General features: G+C 40.2%; 1 protein-coding gene across 1 annotated transcript; it reads right to left on the bottom strand.

Moving 5' to 3' along the window:
* Nucleotides 1-2,977: 2,977 nt before the first annotated feature.
* Nucleotides 2,978-17,473, bottom strand: nots (nothepsin). The gene is made up of 9 exons (XM_089126930.1): nucleotides 17,158-17,473; nucleotides 14,529-14,712; nucleotides 10,780-10,897; nucleotides 10,575-10,693; nucleotides 10,277-10,473; nucleotides 6,885-7,007; nucleotides 6,657-6,810; nucleotides 6,478-6,576; nucleotides 2,978-3,244 (listed from the first exon to the last, which is right to left on the bottom strand). The coding sequence occupies exons 1-9, from the start codon at nucleotides 17,211-17,213 to the stop codon at nucleotides 3,062-3,064; spliced, it is 1,233 nt and encodes a 410-aa protein (XP_088983056.1). The 5' UTR covers nucleotides 17,214-17,473; the 3' UTR covers nucleotides 2,978-3,061.
* Nucleotides 17,474-17,505: the final 32 nt, after the last annotated feature.

Here is a 17,505-nt window from a genome sequence, read left to right on the forward strand (position 1 = left end):
AAAGAAACTGTTTAGTGTGTTAGATGAGGAAATATACGAAAAAGTCCTCATAAATCTCGTTGACATTGTAATACCAGTTTAATACCCATGGCATTATACACGTCTGTCCTCATCAATCAGCAGACACAAGGAAGTCCCGCGACTATCAGTTCCTGCAGACGAGCATCATCATTTCATCATCAACATTACAGTCTCACGACCTTCATCAGGCATACACAACTACACACACACACACACACACACACACACAACTATTCAATCCCCTTTAAAATCATCACATGACCCTGACCAAACGGGCTCTTCTCCGATTAATACTTCAGAAGTTATTCTTTCGCTCGACGCTGAAAAGTCGTTCGACCGGGTGAAATGACATTTTCTCTTTGTTACTCTTAAAAAGTTTTGTTTCGGATCCAACTTTATGTCTTGGATTAAACTTTTACATTAAGACCCATTGGCTGCGGCACATACCAACAATAACATATCACCATTTTTTTAGCTAAAGCGCGGGCTGTCCTCTATCGCCTCTCCGTTTGGCAGTTGAACCCCTAGCCATAGCCTTGAGGACATCTGCTAATATTACGGGGGTGTGGAGGGGGAATCTAGAGCACAAAGAATCTCTATCTGCGGACGATATGTTGTTGTACATTTCTGACCCATCCTCGAGTCTTCCAAATGTATTCAATTTACTTAATGAATTTGGCCAGCTATCTGGTTATAAAGTGAATTATCAAAAGAGTGAACTAAAGATTCCAGATGCGCTCTCTTCTTCAATCCCTTTTAAGATCACCACGACAAAGTTTAAACATTTGGAGGTCTGGTTTACACAGAATTGTAAAGAGCTTTATAAAGTCAACTCTTTTTTTACTCGTAGTTTGAAAAGTGGGACTCCTTGTACCTTTCCCTGCACTGTAAAAAAATATTGTTGGTTTAACTTAAAAAAGTAAGTAACCTGGTTGCCTTAAAATTTTAGGTTGATTGAACTGGAAAAAGTGAGTTAATACAATTATTTAATCATCAGAAACTCAAAATAATAAGTTCTCAACTAAATAAATTATTTAAGTTGATTTGACAAAAGAAAAAATGTTGTGATAACAAATCTTGAAAATATTTTTTTTACAGTGTAGGTGGAAGGATTATCATTAAGATGACTGTTTTGCCCAAGTTTTTATACATTTTCCAATTTTTCTCACAAAATCTTTTTTTTTTAATTTTTTTGTAATTTAAATAATCAAGTTATAAGTTTTATTTAGAATAAAAACGCCCAAGGGCAATGGATAAAATATTGTAAAGACCCCGCAGCTTAGGTGGGCTTGCCCTGCCGAACTTTCTAAATTACTATTGGTCGGTGAATATCAGGGCAATTCTATACTTATTGAGGGGAGATGAGAAAGCCAGCTGGGCACAGATGAAGAAATCACCCATTCGATATAACCCTCTGTCAGTATTATGCTCCAAGCTGCCAATGGCACACTCAGTGCTATAAAAGCTATAAAAATCTGGCATCGGTTTAGACGTCATTTAGCACTTAAAGGATTAGTTCACTTTTAAAAAAACTTTTGCTGATAATTTACTCACCCTGATGTCATCCAAGATGTCCATGTCATTATTTCTTCAGGCGAAATGAAAACATTCCAGGATTTTTCTCCATAAAATGGACTTCAATGGGAACCAAACGGCAGACAGTTTCAGTGCAAACTGTTCAAAGGGCTTTAAACGATTCCAGACGATGAATAAGGGTCTAATCAAGCGAAACGATCGCTCATTTAATAAATAAATAACAAAGTTTAAGCTTTATAAGCTCAGATGGTCGCCTTGCTCTGTTCTGTGATGCTTGTTCGTGACTCTCCTGTTCGAATTTGTTTATCAAAACGAATCCCAATTCGCTTACTTATACAACGCCCTAAAAGTATGTACTCTTTTTGTGAGGAAAAAGTGCATACTTTTGAGTGTGTAGCAAAAGAGTAGGCAAGCTTTGGGACATACTATCACGTCATCTTTAACGGACAGCTCTGTCGCGTGCTGCGTGCATCCGGGTCACCGTAAACTGCCCTGTCAATCATCTCGTCACAGTTAAAATCCTCCATTCTATCTAATTTTATTTCCTACCGTTTCGGAGAGCACGTTCATCTGCCAGTTGTGGGTCTTTCATGCTCTCCTCGTGTTTGCAATTTGAATATAATGATGCATTTAAAACGTAATGGCTAAACGTGTCTTTACAAAAGTTCACAATGCTGCTGCAAATGCAATATAATGTGTACAACATCGAATAAATTCATTTTCATCAGGTTAGATACTGATAATTAATCACTCAAAGCTCTTAATCTAAACCTCTCTACACAACCGCGGGGACTCGCGCGTCCTCCGTATCGACTACGTGTCTGTAGTTTTTTTTAACACTTTTTACTCGTGTTTGTAGTTCTAACCAAATCCTCGTCCAACGCGCAATGGGTTGTGGGCAATATCAGCCGTTAGAGTGCGTATCAATCTACACTTCGGATTCTGACCGGATATAGTAGACCATCCGGGTATCTTTGAAACACTCATTTCAACATACTACAATTTGGGACGTACTAATTCTATTTTCGAATACTATTTAGGACGGATAGTATGCGAATTGGGACGCAGCAAATGAGTCAATTCATTCGTTTCGTTCGTTGAATGAACCAAATGACTCAGAAAAAGATTTGTTAATTTTCAAGACCTCACAAGCCCAGAATGACGTTAAACATGACGAGCAAAAAACATCACCTGATCAAAATAAGGAGAAACGGCTTATATACTATGTATGTGTGTGTGTGAATTAATTTAGTGTGTAACATTTGTTACTTTTGTTAAATGTCTCGCATGTTTCATCAGGTTTGAAGTGTTGTTCTGAGATGAACTTCACCTGTTATCTTCCTGTAAATCTCTGAGCTGATGAATGTCTTTAATGGCATGTTTGTAACGGCCCAGCGGACCGAGTAAAGAGAGAGTAAAGTACGGTGTGTAATGTTTTAATGGAGGACGTCAGACACTCGCATTGGTTTCTTGAGCTCGTTCAGAGGCGAGCGCCCCGTGTGATCTACGTGATGACCCGTGGCGCTCCGGCGAGATGAGCCAGGCCCACCCGATCATGACCCCGGTCGTAGATGCTGTACACCTGAGAGAGGAACACGTCCCCCAGGATCCACACGGCCCCCGCCGGAGAAGGCAGGTCTGTGGACTGGAAGCCACTGAAGCAGATCTCCTTATCGTTCAGCTTCTCCTGCACAGACAACCAGTCACAATCATCCGCTCATCGCTTCTCCCTTCAAACAGGACAGATTCATCTTACATGTCCTGTAATTTTAATAGTACCTTCTGATGTCATTACATTACATTCTCACCTCAGATAATGTTTGGCTCTCCAAGAGCCACCGTAATGGTTCAGCCACTTTAACATTGTAAAAACACAGTTTGAACATTATCACTGCACTGTTCTGCTTATATACAGGTAAATAATGATTCGATTAAAATGTACTGTACCTAAAAGTGGTTTCATGCATTCATTGCTAAGATACACACACACACAAGTTAATAGTCGAGTTCGTTCGAGTCATAATTATTAATACCTTTTAATGAATCTGTAAATTAAATTACAGACATGGCATCTGAGGAATATTTCTCATTTTTCTCAGTTATTTCGATTCAATCTTAAGCTTGTTAAATCATAAACTTGGCTAACGATGCCTTTCGGAAACGCACCCCTGATCCGCACTTCTCTTGCCAGATTGAAGCCACAATAGCAGTTTCGTTGAACGTTGCATAATTTCATCATCCACCAGTAAAAACAATCTTTCATTCAGTGATTCCTCTGCACACCACCAGAGGGCGCCAACATCTGAGACTCACTGCTGCAGAGACACAACACATCTAATGTTGAAATAAAGGGATGAAGCTACATTAAAACCCTACAAGTACTTGGTCAGTTCAAGAATAATTCATGCAATTGTACATTATTTACTTAAAAGAACTATTTCCATCTTTGTATTGTTCACAGTCGAGGTTGATATGGGGCTGAAAGTAGTAATAATACTTTTAAAAGAGCTTGACTACAACAGTACACTAAATACACTCTCGAAGTTGTGATTAGTAGTTAGTAATACATTACTTTTTTAGATAACTTCCCCAACACTGCAGCTGAGGTAGAGTTTGAACATGTGAACGTAAGACGGCACCAATTCACCTCAAGAGATCATGACGGCAAGCAGAACAGAGGTCAAGCCGTGATCATGTATCCCGAGAAACTCAAAACTCAAAAAAGACTAGTTTTATCATTTCAGACCAGATCATTTCAGTATTCGGCCAAACCTCTCAGGTTGGGCTCCACGATTCATTTTATTTTAATCATCATAACTTTATCGGCTGCTCTCGATTCATTAAAAAGAATCATCTGGTTATCTTGCATCGGTAAGAAGCCATTACAAGCGTTCATGTTTGAGGTTGCCAGATGTCAAGACTTAAAATCCCCCATAGAGAGGTTTACTCTTAAGAGGGTACGACTTCTGCTAAGTGTTTTACTTAATCTCTGCAATCTCTCTCTCTCTCTCTCTACACTGCCGCTGATGATCTGATAACACGATCTTCATTGAGATACTCAAATGAAAGTGTGATACAATAGCCAGTCTGTGTTTCTTCATGAGCCCTCACAGTTTTTGTGACTAAATCTGCCAGTGATCTGTAATAAATCCAAAAATCTTACAAGTGTTATGAAGTGAACTGCTGCGTTATCATGAATTTCATAACCAGCATGGTCTACCGATGATATGGCTAAATTTGGTGAAAATCTGACAAAACAAATTTTCAATGACACAACAATACTTTGTGAAATAAATACAGCATTTCATGGCAAACAGCCGACGCTAAAGGAAAACTGGGTGATTGATCTGTCAGACAGAATCTGAAGAGAGCAGTGGTTTTAGGAGAAATGCTCCAGAAGTTTCAGTTTCAGAAGACCCGTAGGTGGCGCTGTGATGAAACTGCTCAGGAACCCTCAGCTCAAGGTTGTCATTACACGCACCAAGTTTGGCCTCAATACGTGAAGGCGTCGTGAAGATACGGCCTCATGTCCATTATGGCGCGCTGGTCGTCAATCATTTGCACATTTTCCAAGGTTGGTTTGACCAACTTGAATGACAACTTTTTGTCAGCATGTTTTTTTCAGCAAGTTGATCTTATAAAAGTTTTGTAAAAATAAGTCTGACTGCTTTCAAAGAGGATTTTTGATAAAGTACATTTTCAAAATTAAACAAAATTATGGGTCACACTTTAAATTAGGTGTCTTCCATCAAAAACCTTCATCTTTAGGTACAATGTGCTTATTGTGTTCATGTTGTAAGGTCAGGACAGGCTTGGGGGTTTGAGTAGGTTTAACAGTGAGTTAAGGTGTAAGGAAAGGGTCAACAGTGACTACGTTAACATGCAGCCAATAACCCGTTCAAAACCGGGATATTGGCAATAACCCAGTTGCGAACGGCCATGTAAACACCGGCAAAAACCCGAATATGCTCATATCGCGGATTTTAAAAACCGGGATATTATAGCTGGGGTGCCCCTTTTCTAACCCGAATTTTTGGTCATGTAGACGCGTATCGGCATTTCCCCATAGTGATTTGTGTTCTGCGCATGTTCTGTTCGCTAGGAATCTTGGTCTTTTGAGTAGAGAAACTTCTCGGCGCATACAAAAATCCGCGTGTAGTATACCGGAAGTAAACATGGTGAGACGCAGCACAGCATACTTTTGAAGCGAGGTCAGTAACGTTACCAGCATCAAAGCGTAAACAAAGGCGATCGCTATCTGCCCGAACTATTCATTATCCGCGTGCTACTGTTGTTGTTGTCTTTGGATACAGAAAGAAGAATCGGAAATGACGCATATTGCGTCTTAAGGTTGTCCGTACGTCTAGGCGCTAACCGCACGTCGCCGTTTGCATCGGGATACTGCAATTCCATGTATACAGGAGAAACTCTCTCTGCTCACGCATGTAAACAGGTTATTCCTAATGTTTCAGAAACCCAAATAGTGACCTTAACCCGACCATAACCCAAAAATTGGCTGTATGTAAACGTAGTCAGTGTAATAATAGATGTAGAGAACAGAAATACACATGCAGGTATTATTAAAATATAAGTACAATGTAAAATTGAGAATATTCATTTTTTCAAATTATTAACTTAAATGTTAGTACATAGATGTAATACACCTTAGACAAAATGAGACCAAATTACGTCATAGGGTGCAATGGACTTTTTGTTTTTAGGCCTGGAGTTTGGCGTCTCCAAAAGCTGTGGTACTAGAAACTTGAGATTGTAAATTTTCAAACTGTGTGGCAAATTTCATAACTTTCTTTCTCACTGTCCTTTGGGCTGCCATAGACTCAAGAGCAAAAGAAGAAAACTAATGCACTAATAAAACTTAGTCTAAGTCCAAAGTAAACCTTGAGTAAACCTTGCACTCACCCTCCTGACATACTGCTCTCCAGTGAGGGGGAACTCCACGCCGCTGATCTGGAAGGACACTACAGGAAGACTCCTGATCCGGGCACAGTCTAACAGATACTAAACCCCACAAACAAACGTTCATCAGCATCAGAGGAGCCACCTGATACTCGTCTCCTGAGGATAACTGTTGTACTCGCCTCTCCGGCCGCGGTGGGTGTTGCTCCGAGGAACTGCTGGAGGATCATGATGTCTTTGGCTGGGCCGCCGATCAGAGACGTTCCTGTGTCCACTATGGCTTGACACCCATGAATACTGTGATGGCAGAAGCTCAGAGCTCCCTGAACCTTCACACTGGACACAACAAACACACTGATTTCTGCCATCTTTGTGAAGTGAGCGTCTTTAATGGAGGTGAAGTCACTCACGCATCTAATCTGATCTGCCAATAGCCCTTCTGAGTGACCGGAGCCCAGATGATGGGAGGAACGAAGCGTGTTTCATCCACTCCTCCGAACAGCAGCTCCCCTCCCAAACCTGAGTCGCCGTTCCTGAGCGGGACACACGGTCAACTCCGAGTCTTAAAAGAACCATCACTTTTGCACATTATCAACACAGATAAATGAACATGAATGTGAGAATATCTCTGCGGGGTGATATGTAGAAAACCTGATGTTCATGTGCATGAACGAGACGTGATTGATGAATCCAAACGTGGAGTTTATATGAACGCTAAATAAGGTGATCGGTTGATGTGTGCATTGATACGTCACAAGCTTCTAATCTGGCTTACTCTTTCGACATGCGCTCACTGCGCGAATATAGGTTATAATTAGGGCTGTGCAAAAGTTAATTGCGATTAATCGCATCCAAAATAAAAGTCTGTGTTTACATAATATATTTGTGTGTGCTGTATATAATTATTTTGTATATATAAATACACACACATGCATGTATATATTTAAGAAAATGTGTTATTCATATATAAAATATTTATATTTATATAATATAGATTATGTATTCATAAATGTATACAGAATTTAAGCGCAAATAATTCTTAAATATATACATGCATGCATAGGTATTTATATATACAAAATAATTACATACAGCGCACACAAATATATTATGTAAACACAGACTTTTATTTTGGATGCGATTAATCGCAATTAACTTTTGCACAGCCCTAGTTATACGTTTCTTGCTTTTCTTGCATCCTAACCATCCTTCCTTTCCTTCGTTTTAACATGCAGACTTAATATTTATCGGTTTCATGTTCTAATAAGGAGACGACAAGCACACGATGCTTTGTGCCATGATGCTTATATTAATCGAGCAGTAAAAACGCCCGATCCCACACCCAAAACAAGGCGTTGTCCGGCTCCACCTACAGATGATGAGTGGAAAGAGAATTATATTAATATTAATTTATTATATTTTCAGCCTCTCACGGAGATTTCGGATGCCCCAACGGCTGTGATGAGACGACTCAACGCCTGCGATATGTTATGGCGCCGTTTTATACATAACCAATATTTATATTTAATATATATATATAAACAATATGAATGTAAGCCAGAGGAGAACTGGCCCCCGACTGAGCCTGGGTTCTCCCAAGGTTTTTTCTCCATCCAATCTGATGGAGTTTTGGTTCCTTATTGATCCATTATTGATCTGTGTTGTACTACTTTCATGTTATCACTGTGAAGCTGCTTTGATCTGTATTGTGAAAAGCGCTATATAAATAAATGTGACTTGACTTGACTTATTTAACAACATCAGCTTGTTCCACACATCATATATCATTACGCCATTTCTACGTCACTGCAAATGCACAAACATTTCCAGTTTCGGTTTTCAATCCGATCAAGCGTTTACATTTCCTATTTCAAACGGATTGGGCATTTTTATTACAATAGAAGTGTGAGGATTTTCATTCGGATTGGATTGAGGATTGTAACTGGAATACGCACCGATTTATTCACAGACTGATCTCATGAAATGGCGTATGTATGATACATACGTCCAATTCGTATTTCCATTTTTGGCGTGCTATCAACACGCATAATCGCTTTTCAGCATGTTTATGAACGCCGTTGACTTAACGTTATTACTGTATATATAAATATATGCCCTACCCCAACCCCGTCCCTAAACCTAACCGTCACTGGGGTTAATGGCATTTATGAGTCTTCCCCTACCATCCTAGGAAAAGAAATATCGCTCCCCAGATGTAGATGTACATTTTGCTTCGTTTCGCTCGGACATTTAACGGCGTGTACATACACGCGAAATCACTCGGACTTTTAACAGCATAGACATACACGCGGATAGCTCAAAATGCGTATAGATAACACATCACTTGACTTGAAAGTAGTGTGTATGTTTACGCAAAAGTCATGATGTCATGTTATTCAGGACTGTTTTCTGTTGAATAGAGCAGCAACACAAGCCCCCCCCCCTGATGAATAACAGTGAGCGGCGTCTCCTCTTTCAGGGAACCGGAGGCCTAGTTCACACTACATGAGTTTCAGCTCGATTTAAGCCGGATTTGCAAATCGTTGAGCTCGCCGACAGGTCAGGGTGTTATCACGTGCAAATCGCGGGGAATGAACGCTCGCCTATCTGTTAGTATGAAAGAGCCAACAACGCATCAAAGACCCTCACAGACGCGTCGCAGAGCGTCGAGAGCATCTAGCATGCTAGATATCCAGAGCTGTCGCATGACTCAACCTCAATGATGTCATGAGCTATTTTTCGCGACAAAACGTTGACAAGTTTGTAGGCAAGACAGAATCGTTGGGTGACAGAGTTGTTGTCAGCTCGTGTAGTGAGTTACCTCCTGTTGTGGATCAATCACGTTGTGTCGTGTGTGTGAACAGCTCAACAACTTGAACACTCCTGATTTCACCGAGAGCAAGTCATGTAGTGTGAACCGCACAGTTCAGCCCGACGTTTTAAAATCATGTAGTGTGAACAAGGCTTAAGGCCCTGTTTACACTACAGGGGTTGGACAATGAAACTGAAACACTGGCCAATGTTGGAGGTTTCACATCTATATGCCTGGCGGCCAATCTTCAGAGTGAAGCACGGGTGGATCAGTGATGGTTTGAGCTCCAATATCATGACAATCCTGATTGTATTTGATGGACACGACACTGCCGAGGACTACCAAACCCTTCTGGAGGATCATGAGCACCTGATGCTCAAACCGTGTATCAGCATGATCATGCACCAACACACACAGCAAGACTTGTGACAGAAGGGTTTGATGAAGATGAAAGTGACGTTGTGCACAGTCACCAGATCTGAATATTATTGAGGTGTTTTGGAGGAGCGAGTCCACCAGCATCATATAGTGACCTGGACACTGTTCTGGAAGAGGAACGGCTCATAATCCCTCTGGTCACTGTGAAGGACTTCTACCTGTCAATTGGTGCTGTATTTGGATGCAAAATGAGGCCCTCACCATTCTAACAAATTATTGTGTTGTAAAACCAGGTGTTTCAGTTTCATTGTCCAACCCCTGTAGAGCGTTTTAATAAGCATAACTTTGGCTTCGGTTACGCCTGGGGTCACTACACCACAGTTTTAAACCCTTGAAAATGGAGAGTTTTGGAAACGCTGCAGACCCTCTTTCAGTTTGAGTTTCACTGTAGATTGACCAAAATGACGACTTTGAATCGAAGGTAGATTTACTGAACATAAATCCTGGGTTTACGTTTGATAAATCTGTCCCTTAATCCATACAGGCTTCAGACATTCCTAAAGTCCTGATTTCAAGTGTGGATCTGTAAGTGATGATGTGGTGATTTCCTACTTGAGATAGAAGGAGAAGACGGGCTCATCCAGCAAGCCTTGCGCCATCATGCTGTCGAACACAGGAGAGCCGAGCTCCTCCGCCAGCTGAGGGAAGCCCAGACCCAGAATCCCGTCAAACTGAGCCAGGACGAACGTGAAGCCCGGCTCGTACACGGCCTCGCCGAACACCTGATTCTGGACTCTCATGGAGCCCACCTGAACCCAAACAACATATACGAATACAATCAAGTTCTTGAACTGAACTCCACATCAGGAAGGCCAAACCATCTCAGAAATGGCGGAGAGTGAGCGGATACCGTCAGCTGTTCTCTGGCCATCACTCCCATAAGGTGACCGGAGCCGTACTGGATGCCGAAGACCCGTCCGTCGTGTGCGTACGTGCTCGACTCAAAGGCCTTGAACTTGTGGTGCATCGCTGTGTAAACAACAGCCAGGTCACTTCATCAGGGCAGTTCACACATGAAGCCCGGGTGAATGTGTGTGTGTGTGTGTGTTAGTTACCGCACGCTTGGCTCACGCAGTTGGACGACGGGACCCAGAGGTCAGAGGATCCCGTGTCAAACACCACCGTGAAGTTCTGCCCCGGTTTACCCAGACTGATCTGGCCGAAGAACTGCGCCTTCACAACACATGATGCAAAGCCCGCTTCAGTCTTAATCTTTGGCCTTTTTAAAGAAATCACTACTTTATTCTACAAAGATGCATTAAATGGATCAAAGGTGACTGTAAAGACATTTATTTTCAAATGCTGTTCTTTTGAACATTTAAAGGGTAGTACTAGTCCGTAGGCTTCTTGAGGGAATGACTTGCTGGCCTCGAAAAGTCATTAAAGACATCGTTAAAATAGTCCAAGTGACTACAGGGTTTCAATCTTAACTTTATCAAACGACGAGAACACTTTTTGTGCGCAAAAAACAACAAAAATAACGACTTTATTTCAACTATTTGTTTATTTCTCCCTCTGCGCGAGTCAGGTTACTAGTTTAATAGCGTAAGCTTCTGTTATTGTACGTCACACGCATCACACACATGACCAGCGTCGGCCAATAGTGAGCCTTCGTGTGACGTAGCTTTACGCTATCACACTACGTTAACTGACTACAGGCCCATGGAGAAGGAAGTGAATAGTTGAAATAAAGTCGTTGTTTTTGTTTGTTTTGGCGCACAAATAGTGTTCTCGTCGTTTGATAAAGTTAAGATTGAGCCCCTGTAGTCACTTGGACTATTTTAACGATGTCTTTAATGACTTTTCGAGGACAGCAAGAGTCATTCCCTCAAGTAGCCTATGGACTGTATGCAGGAGCGATCTTAATATCTTAAATATCTTAATTTGTGTCCCGAAGATGAACGAAGGTCTTACGGGGTTGAAACAACATGAGGGTGAGTAAATACTGACAGAATTTTCATTTTTGGGTGAACTAACCCTTTAAGAATCCTGAAAGAAATTGATCTGGGTTTCCATAAAATATGAACTGTTTTTAACACTGATAATAATCACGTATGTTTCTTGATCATCAGATCCTCATATTAGAGTGATTTCTGAAGGATCATGTGACACTGAAGACTCGAGTAATGATGCTGAAAATCAGCTTTGATCACACATATATATATATATTATTCTTTACTATATGAAGAGTTCAGATGCAAAAGCCTCTAAGTGCCATTTGAAATTTTCTTCTAGAATGATCATTTTTGATCAAGCTTGTATATTTAAGTTCAGTAATTTCACTTAAATTGCAATGAGGATTACCTGTTAATTGTCATTTAAGTAAAATTACTGAACTTGAATATATAGGCTTGATAAAAATGATCATTTTAGAAGAAAATTTCCAATGGCACTTAGAGGCTTTTGCATCTGAACTCTTCATATATTCACATAGAAAACAGATGATTTATATTCTAATAATATTCAAGCTTATGTAAATTTAAATAAATGCAGTTGAAAAAACAAAAATCAGACCAAAAAAAAATTCTTACCGACCAAACTTTTGAGTTGTTGCATTTATAAATTTGAGTTGATAGTGTATTATTTAAAATACTTAAATTCTGCCATTGTTGTGCATAAATCTTGTGACTAGCATATTTCCCATCTTTTAAATATATTGTTTATTCAATAAATAAGAAAAAGTCATGATTCTTTGAAGACATGAATTTAGATGACAAATTTACACCTGCTGTTCTTTCCCAGTTAAGAAGGGATGAAGAGCGTCTGAAAAGGCCAATCCTCATGATTTAAAGTGAACAGCTGATAGTTTGAAACATCCACACTATATTCCCTTTCGGTAGGGGTGTGCATAAGACTAAAGTGACACCTTCATAATCATGACATGACATACGTTATGAATATGAAGTAGGGTTTATGCATGTTTATGACAACTGTAGTGTCATTCGCTCAATAATGAAATTTTTAATGCAAATATGACATTGTTTGAGATGTCTTTGTTAAGACACCTTGACATAAACCAATACATCATAACTTGTCAGTGTCTTTGTCATGACAACTTAACATTACTAAGACAACACAGCCTTTCATAAACATGACATAGCAGATTAATGATCAAACTTAAAGGAGTAAGCTTTTAAAAAAACGTTTGCTGATAATTTACTCACCCCCATGTCATCCAAGATGTCCATGTCTTTCTTTCTTCAGTCGAAAAGAAATTAAGGTTTTTGATGAAAACATTCCAGGATTTTCTCCATATAATGGACTTCAATGGGAACCAAACGGTTCAAGGTCCAAATGAGAGTTTCAGTGCAAACTGTTCAAAGGGCTTTAAACGATTCCAGACGATGAATAAAGGTCTAATCAAGCGAAACGATCGCTCATTTAAAGGGATACTCCAGTTTTTTGGAAATAGGCTCATTTTACCACTCCCCCAGAGTTAAACAGTTGGGTTTTACCGTTTTCAAATCCATTCAGCCGATTTTCTGATATTTAGAAGAATATCAGTAACCAGACAGTTTCTGGTATCATTGACTTCCATAGTAGGAAAAAAAATATACTACGGAAGTCAATGAGACAAGAAACTGCCTGGTTACTGATATTCTTCTAAATATCAAAAAATCAGCTGAATACATTCAAAAACAGTAAAACCCAACTGTTTAACTCTGGGGGAGTGGTAAAATGAGCCTATTTCCAAAAAAAAAAAAAGTGGAGTATCCCTTTAAAAAAATAAAAAGTTTAAGTTTCATAAGTTTTAATCTTTTCATTTGGTTAATTCAAAGAACGAAACGAACGAATTGACTCGGAAAAAGATTCGGGATGAACGAGTTCGAACAGGAGTCACGAACGTGCATCACAGAGGCGACCATTTGTACTTATAAAACTTAAACTTTGTTATTTATTTATTAAATGAGTGATAGTTTCGCTTGATAAGACCCTTATTCATCGTCTGGAATCCTTTAAAGCCCTTTGAACAGTTTGCACTGAAACTGTCTTTTGGATCTTGAAACGTTTGGTTAACATTGAAGTCCATTATATGGAGAAATTCCTGGAATGTTTTCATTAAAAACCTTAATTTCTTTTCGATTGAAGAAAGAAAGACATGGACATCTTGGATGACATGGGGGTGAGTAAATTATCAGCAAAAGTTTTTTTAAAAGTGAACTACTCCCTTAAGAAACCACCTTTTTTATTGGTTAACAATACATTTAACTGTCAGGTGGTTTGTTTTGACATTGGCTGTCATGAAGCCATTATAACTTTTTAATGACAAATTCAATTAGTACAAATATTCATGAGAGTTATAATGGCCCCATGACAGCCAATGTCAAAGCCAACCACATGACAGTTTAACTTATTTTAATGACATCTTAAAATAAGTTAAACATAAGACATCTTAAACAATGTCATATTTGCATTCAAAATGCCATTATTGAGCGAAAAGACACTTAAACCCGACGCATAAACCCTACTTCATATGTCATGTCATGGTTATGAAGGAGTCATGTCAGTCTTACACACACCCCTTCAAGTAAAGTGTTACCTCCGTTTCTAAGCAGCATCTTTCCTGACATTATTCAACTAAAACGTCGTCCCCATTACCATCAAACCCCGTCACCCCAGACAGCGGCATAGTGTCGGCCCACATCCGGTACACGTGGAATCCACACACTATTGGCAGCTCTTCCAACATGCCAGATGTGGGCCGACACCATGTCGCCGTCTGAACACAGGCTTTCACGGGTGTAAAACGGCCCAGTCGAGGCGGGATGAGGTTTAGAGCAGAGGAACACAGATCTCAGCTCACGTCCATGAAGTTGTAGAGTCTCTCGGAGGCTCTGCCGCCCGTGCGCAGGAAGTGTTGAGCGGCAGGGAAGCACTGGGCGTAGCGCCGGGCGAAGGCGTCGGGCTCGTGCTCGCGCAGGAACTCCTCCAGCTGGCTAGCGGCGCGCAGGCGGCCTCTCACCGGGGGCGCGCGACTCAACGGGACCCTGCGGCGGGACAACACCTCATCACGACCACAAACTACTCTCGCTTGGAGGATCACTGCATACTGTGGCCGAATGTTTGTACAGTAACATGTTCAATTCAGTTTCTTTGATTTCAGGAGTGACTACAAAAGCCTTTTTAAATTTGGGAAACAAATTTTTTTTGGTAATACTTTACAAAAAGGCTTATGTACAGTTGTGTTCAAAATAATAGCAGTCCAACATCACTAACCAGATCAATCATTGTTTTTGGTAGAAATTATATTTCTACATGGCAAATGATTTACTAGTAGGTGTAGTAGAGTAATAGAAAAACAACAGACCCAACAGTCATGACATGAATGTTGCTAGTTCTGTATAATTGAATCATTAATTGAAAGGGGTGTGTTCAAAATAATAGCAGTGTGGAGTTCAATTAGTGAGGTTAATCATTCTGTGAAAAAACTAGTGTCAATTAGTGGCCCTTATTTAAGGACGAAGGCAGTACTGGACTGTACATGGTGGTTATAGTGCATTTCTCTTTGAAGATCTGAATAAAATGGGCCGTTCCAAACATGGCTCAGAAGAACAGCGTACTTTGATTAAAAAGTTAATTGGAGAGGGGAAAACTTATAAAGAAGTGCAGAAGATGATAGGCTGCTCAGCTAAAATGGGATCAAATGCTTTAAAATGGCAACCAAAGCCAGAAAGACGTGGGAAAAAAACGGAAAACTACTGTTCGAATGGATCGAAGAATAGCCAATGATCAGCTCCAGGGTGATCAAAGAAGATCTCAAGTTACTCGTGAGTACAGCAACAATTAGAAGACGCCTATGTGAAGCCAAGCTATCAGCAAGAAGCCCCATTTTTGAAGAAACGACGTGTGCTGAAGAGAATACAATTTGCCAAAGAACACATTGACTGGCCTAAAGAGAAATGGCGCAATATTTTGTGGACTGGTAAAAGCAAGATTGGTCTTTTTGGGTCTAGGGGCCATAGACAGTTTGTCAGACGACCCCCAAACACTGAATTCAAGCCACAGTACACTGTGAAGACTGGTGGCACAAGCATCATGATATGGGGATGTTTCTCGTACCATGGTGTTGGGCCTATATATCGTATCCCACGGATTATGGATCAGTTTGAGTACATCAAAATACTTAAAGAGGTCATGTTGCCTTATGCTGAAGAGGAAATGCCCTTGAAATGGGTGTTTCAACAAGACAACGACCCAAAACACACCAGTAAGCGTGCAGCATCTTGGTTCCAGACCAACAAGATTAATGGCCAGCTCAATCCCCGGACCGTAATCCAATAGAAAACCTTTGGGCTGACATCAAAAATGCAGTTTTTGAGGCAAAACCAAAAAATGCAGAGGAACTGTGGTCTGTAGTGCGATCGTCCTGGGCTGGAATACCTGTTCACAGGTGCCAGAAGTTGGCCGACTCCATGCAACACAGATGTGAAGCAGTTCTCAGAAACCATGGCAACCCGGTCTCATCCCAAGACGTCATATAACTGACGTTTTGGGACGTCTTTTGACCATACGTCAATATTCGCCTTTTTAGGGCCCACTTAAACGTCGGTAGATGAGGTTATGGGATCCTAACTCTACCCCAGACCTAAACCTACCCCGTCACCTAACTGACGTTAAAGGTAAAGCGTCAGTTGTATGACGGCCCGGGATCGCCATCTACCGACGTTTAAGGGGGCCCTAATGACGTATGGTCAAAAGACGTCAGTTAAATGACTTTTTGGGATGAGACTGTGTTAACCATGGTTATACAACTAAACATTAGTTCAGTGATTCACAAGAAAGCTAAATCTTCAAGTATTTTTCAGTTTATACAGTAAATGTTTGACTTTGTAAGGAAAAAATGCAGACACTGCTATTTTTTTGGACAGCTTAATTTACCTTTTTCTACACTTTCTATAAAGTAAAAACAAATTTCATAAATTTTTCTTGATGTTTTGATCTTGAGTAGAATGTGCAGTGTTCCCAATGCATTTTTGTGTATTAAAATAAAAGTTGTTTTTAGGATTTTGAGCTTTACTCATTTTTTGAACACACTGCTATTATTTTGAACAGAACTGTATTTACTAACATGAACAATGAGGAATACATTTGTTACTGTATTTTTTTAACCTGCATAATTTCTTTGATTTCAGAAGTGATGAGAAAAGCCTTTTTAAATTTGTTTTTAAAAACATGAACATTCTTTATGCAATAATTTCTCCCGCAGCATAAATGAGTCATTCACATACTAGAGTAAAAACATTTAGTTTTTCTACAAAATAGTTGAAACTGGTGAAACCATTTCTTAATATTGCAGATAAAAATATATATAGTTAAACCATTTATCACAGTTATAATTAAACCATGGCTAATTTTGTCCATGTCTGAAAGACTCAAATAGATCATTGATGGACATTTATTGAAGTAATAATGCGCAGGTCGGCGGTTCTCACCTCACCAGACTCTGAACGAAGCCCAGAAAGCCCAGCAGGATCAGCCGGGTCCTCATGTTGCTCTCGACCGAACGCTGTCTCAGAGCCTCGGGACTGCAGCCGAGGTTTAAATGCAGAGGTCAGGTCACCGCGGCCCTCTCACCTGTTGATTTAACACTCCGCAAACACACCACGAGATCTCAGGACACGTGCTTGCATTTCTCTGAACTATTAACATTATTCCTGACGCTTATTCCCCAACAGGAATTCAATAGGACACAAAGAAAAAGACCCTCGCACTGTTTACAACATGAAAAGCAGACATTCAAGCTTGCAAATGAGGAGCATCAAAGATCCAACAGCATTCAG

The sequence above is a fragment of the Pimephales promelas genome, chromosome 24 (assembly GCF_988280905.1).
Source record: "Pimephales promelas chromosome 24, fPimPro1.hap1.1, whole genome shotgun sequence".
Taxonomy (NCBI): Eukaryota; Metazoa; Chordata; class Actinopteri; order Cypriniformes; family Leuciscidae; genus Pimephales; species Pimephales promelas.

Coding starts and splice junctions, on each gene's coding strand:
- nots (XM_089126930.1), bottom strand. CDS start 17,213: ATGAGGACCCGGCTGATCCTGCTGGGCTTTCTGGGCTTCGTTCAGAGT. Junction 6,577..6,656: donor CACCCACCGCGGCCGGAGAG/GCGAGTACAACA, acceptor TGTGGGGTTTAG/TATCTGTTAGACTGTGCCCG. Junction 3,245..6,477: donor GAGAGCAGTATGTCAGGAGG/GTGAGTGCAAGG, acceptor TTGTCTGTGCAG/GAGAAGCTGAACGATAAGGA.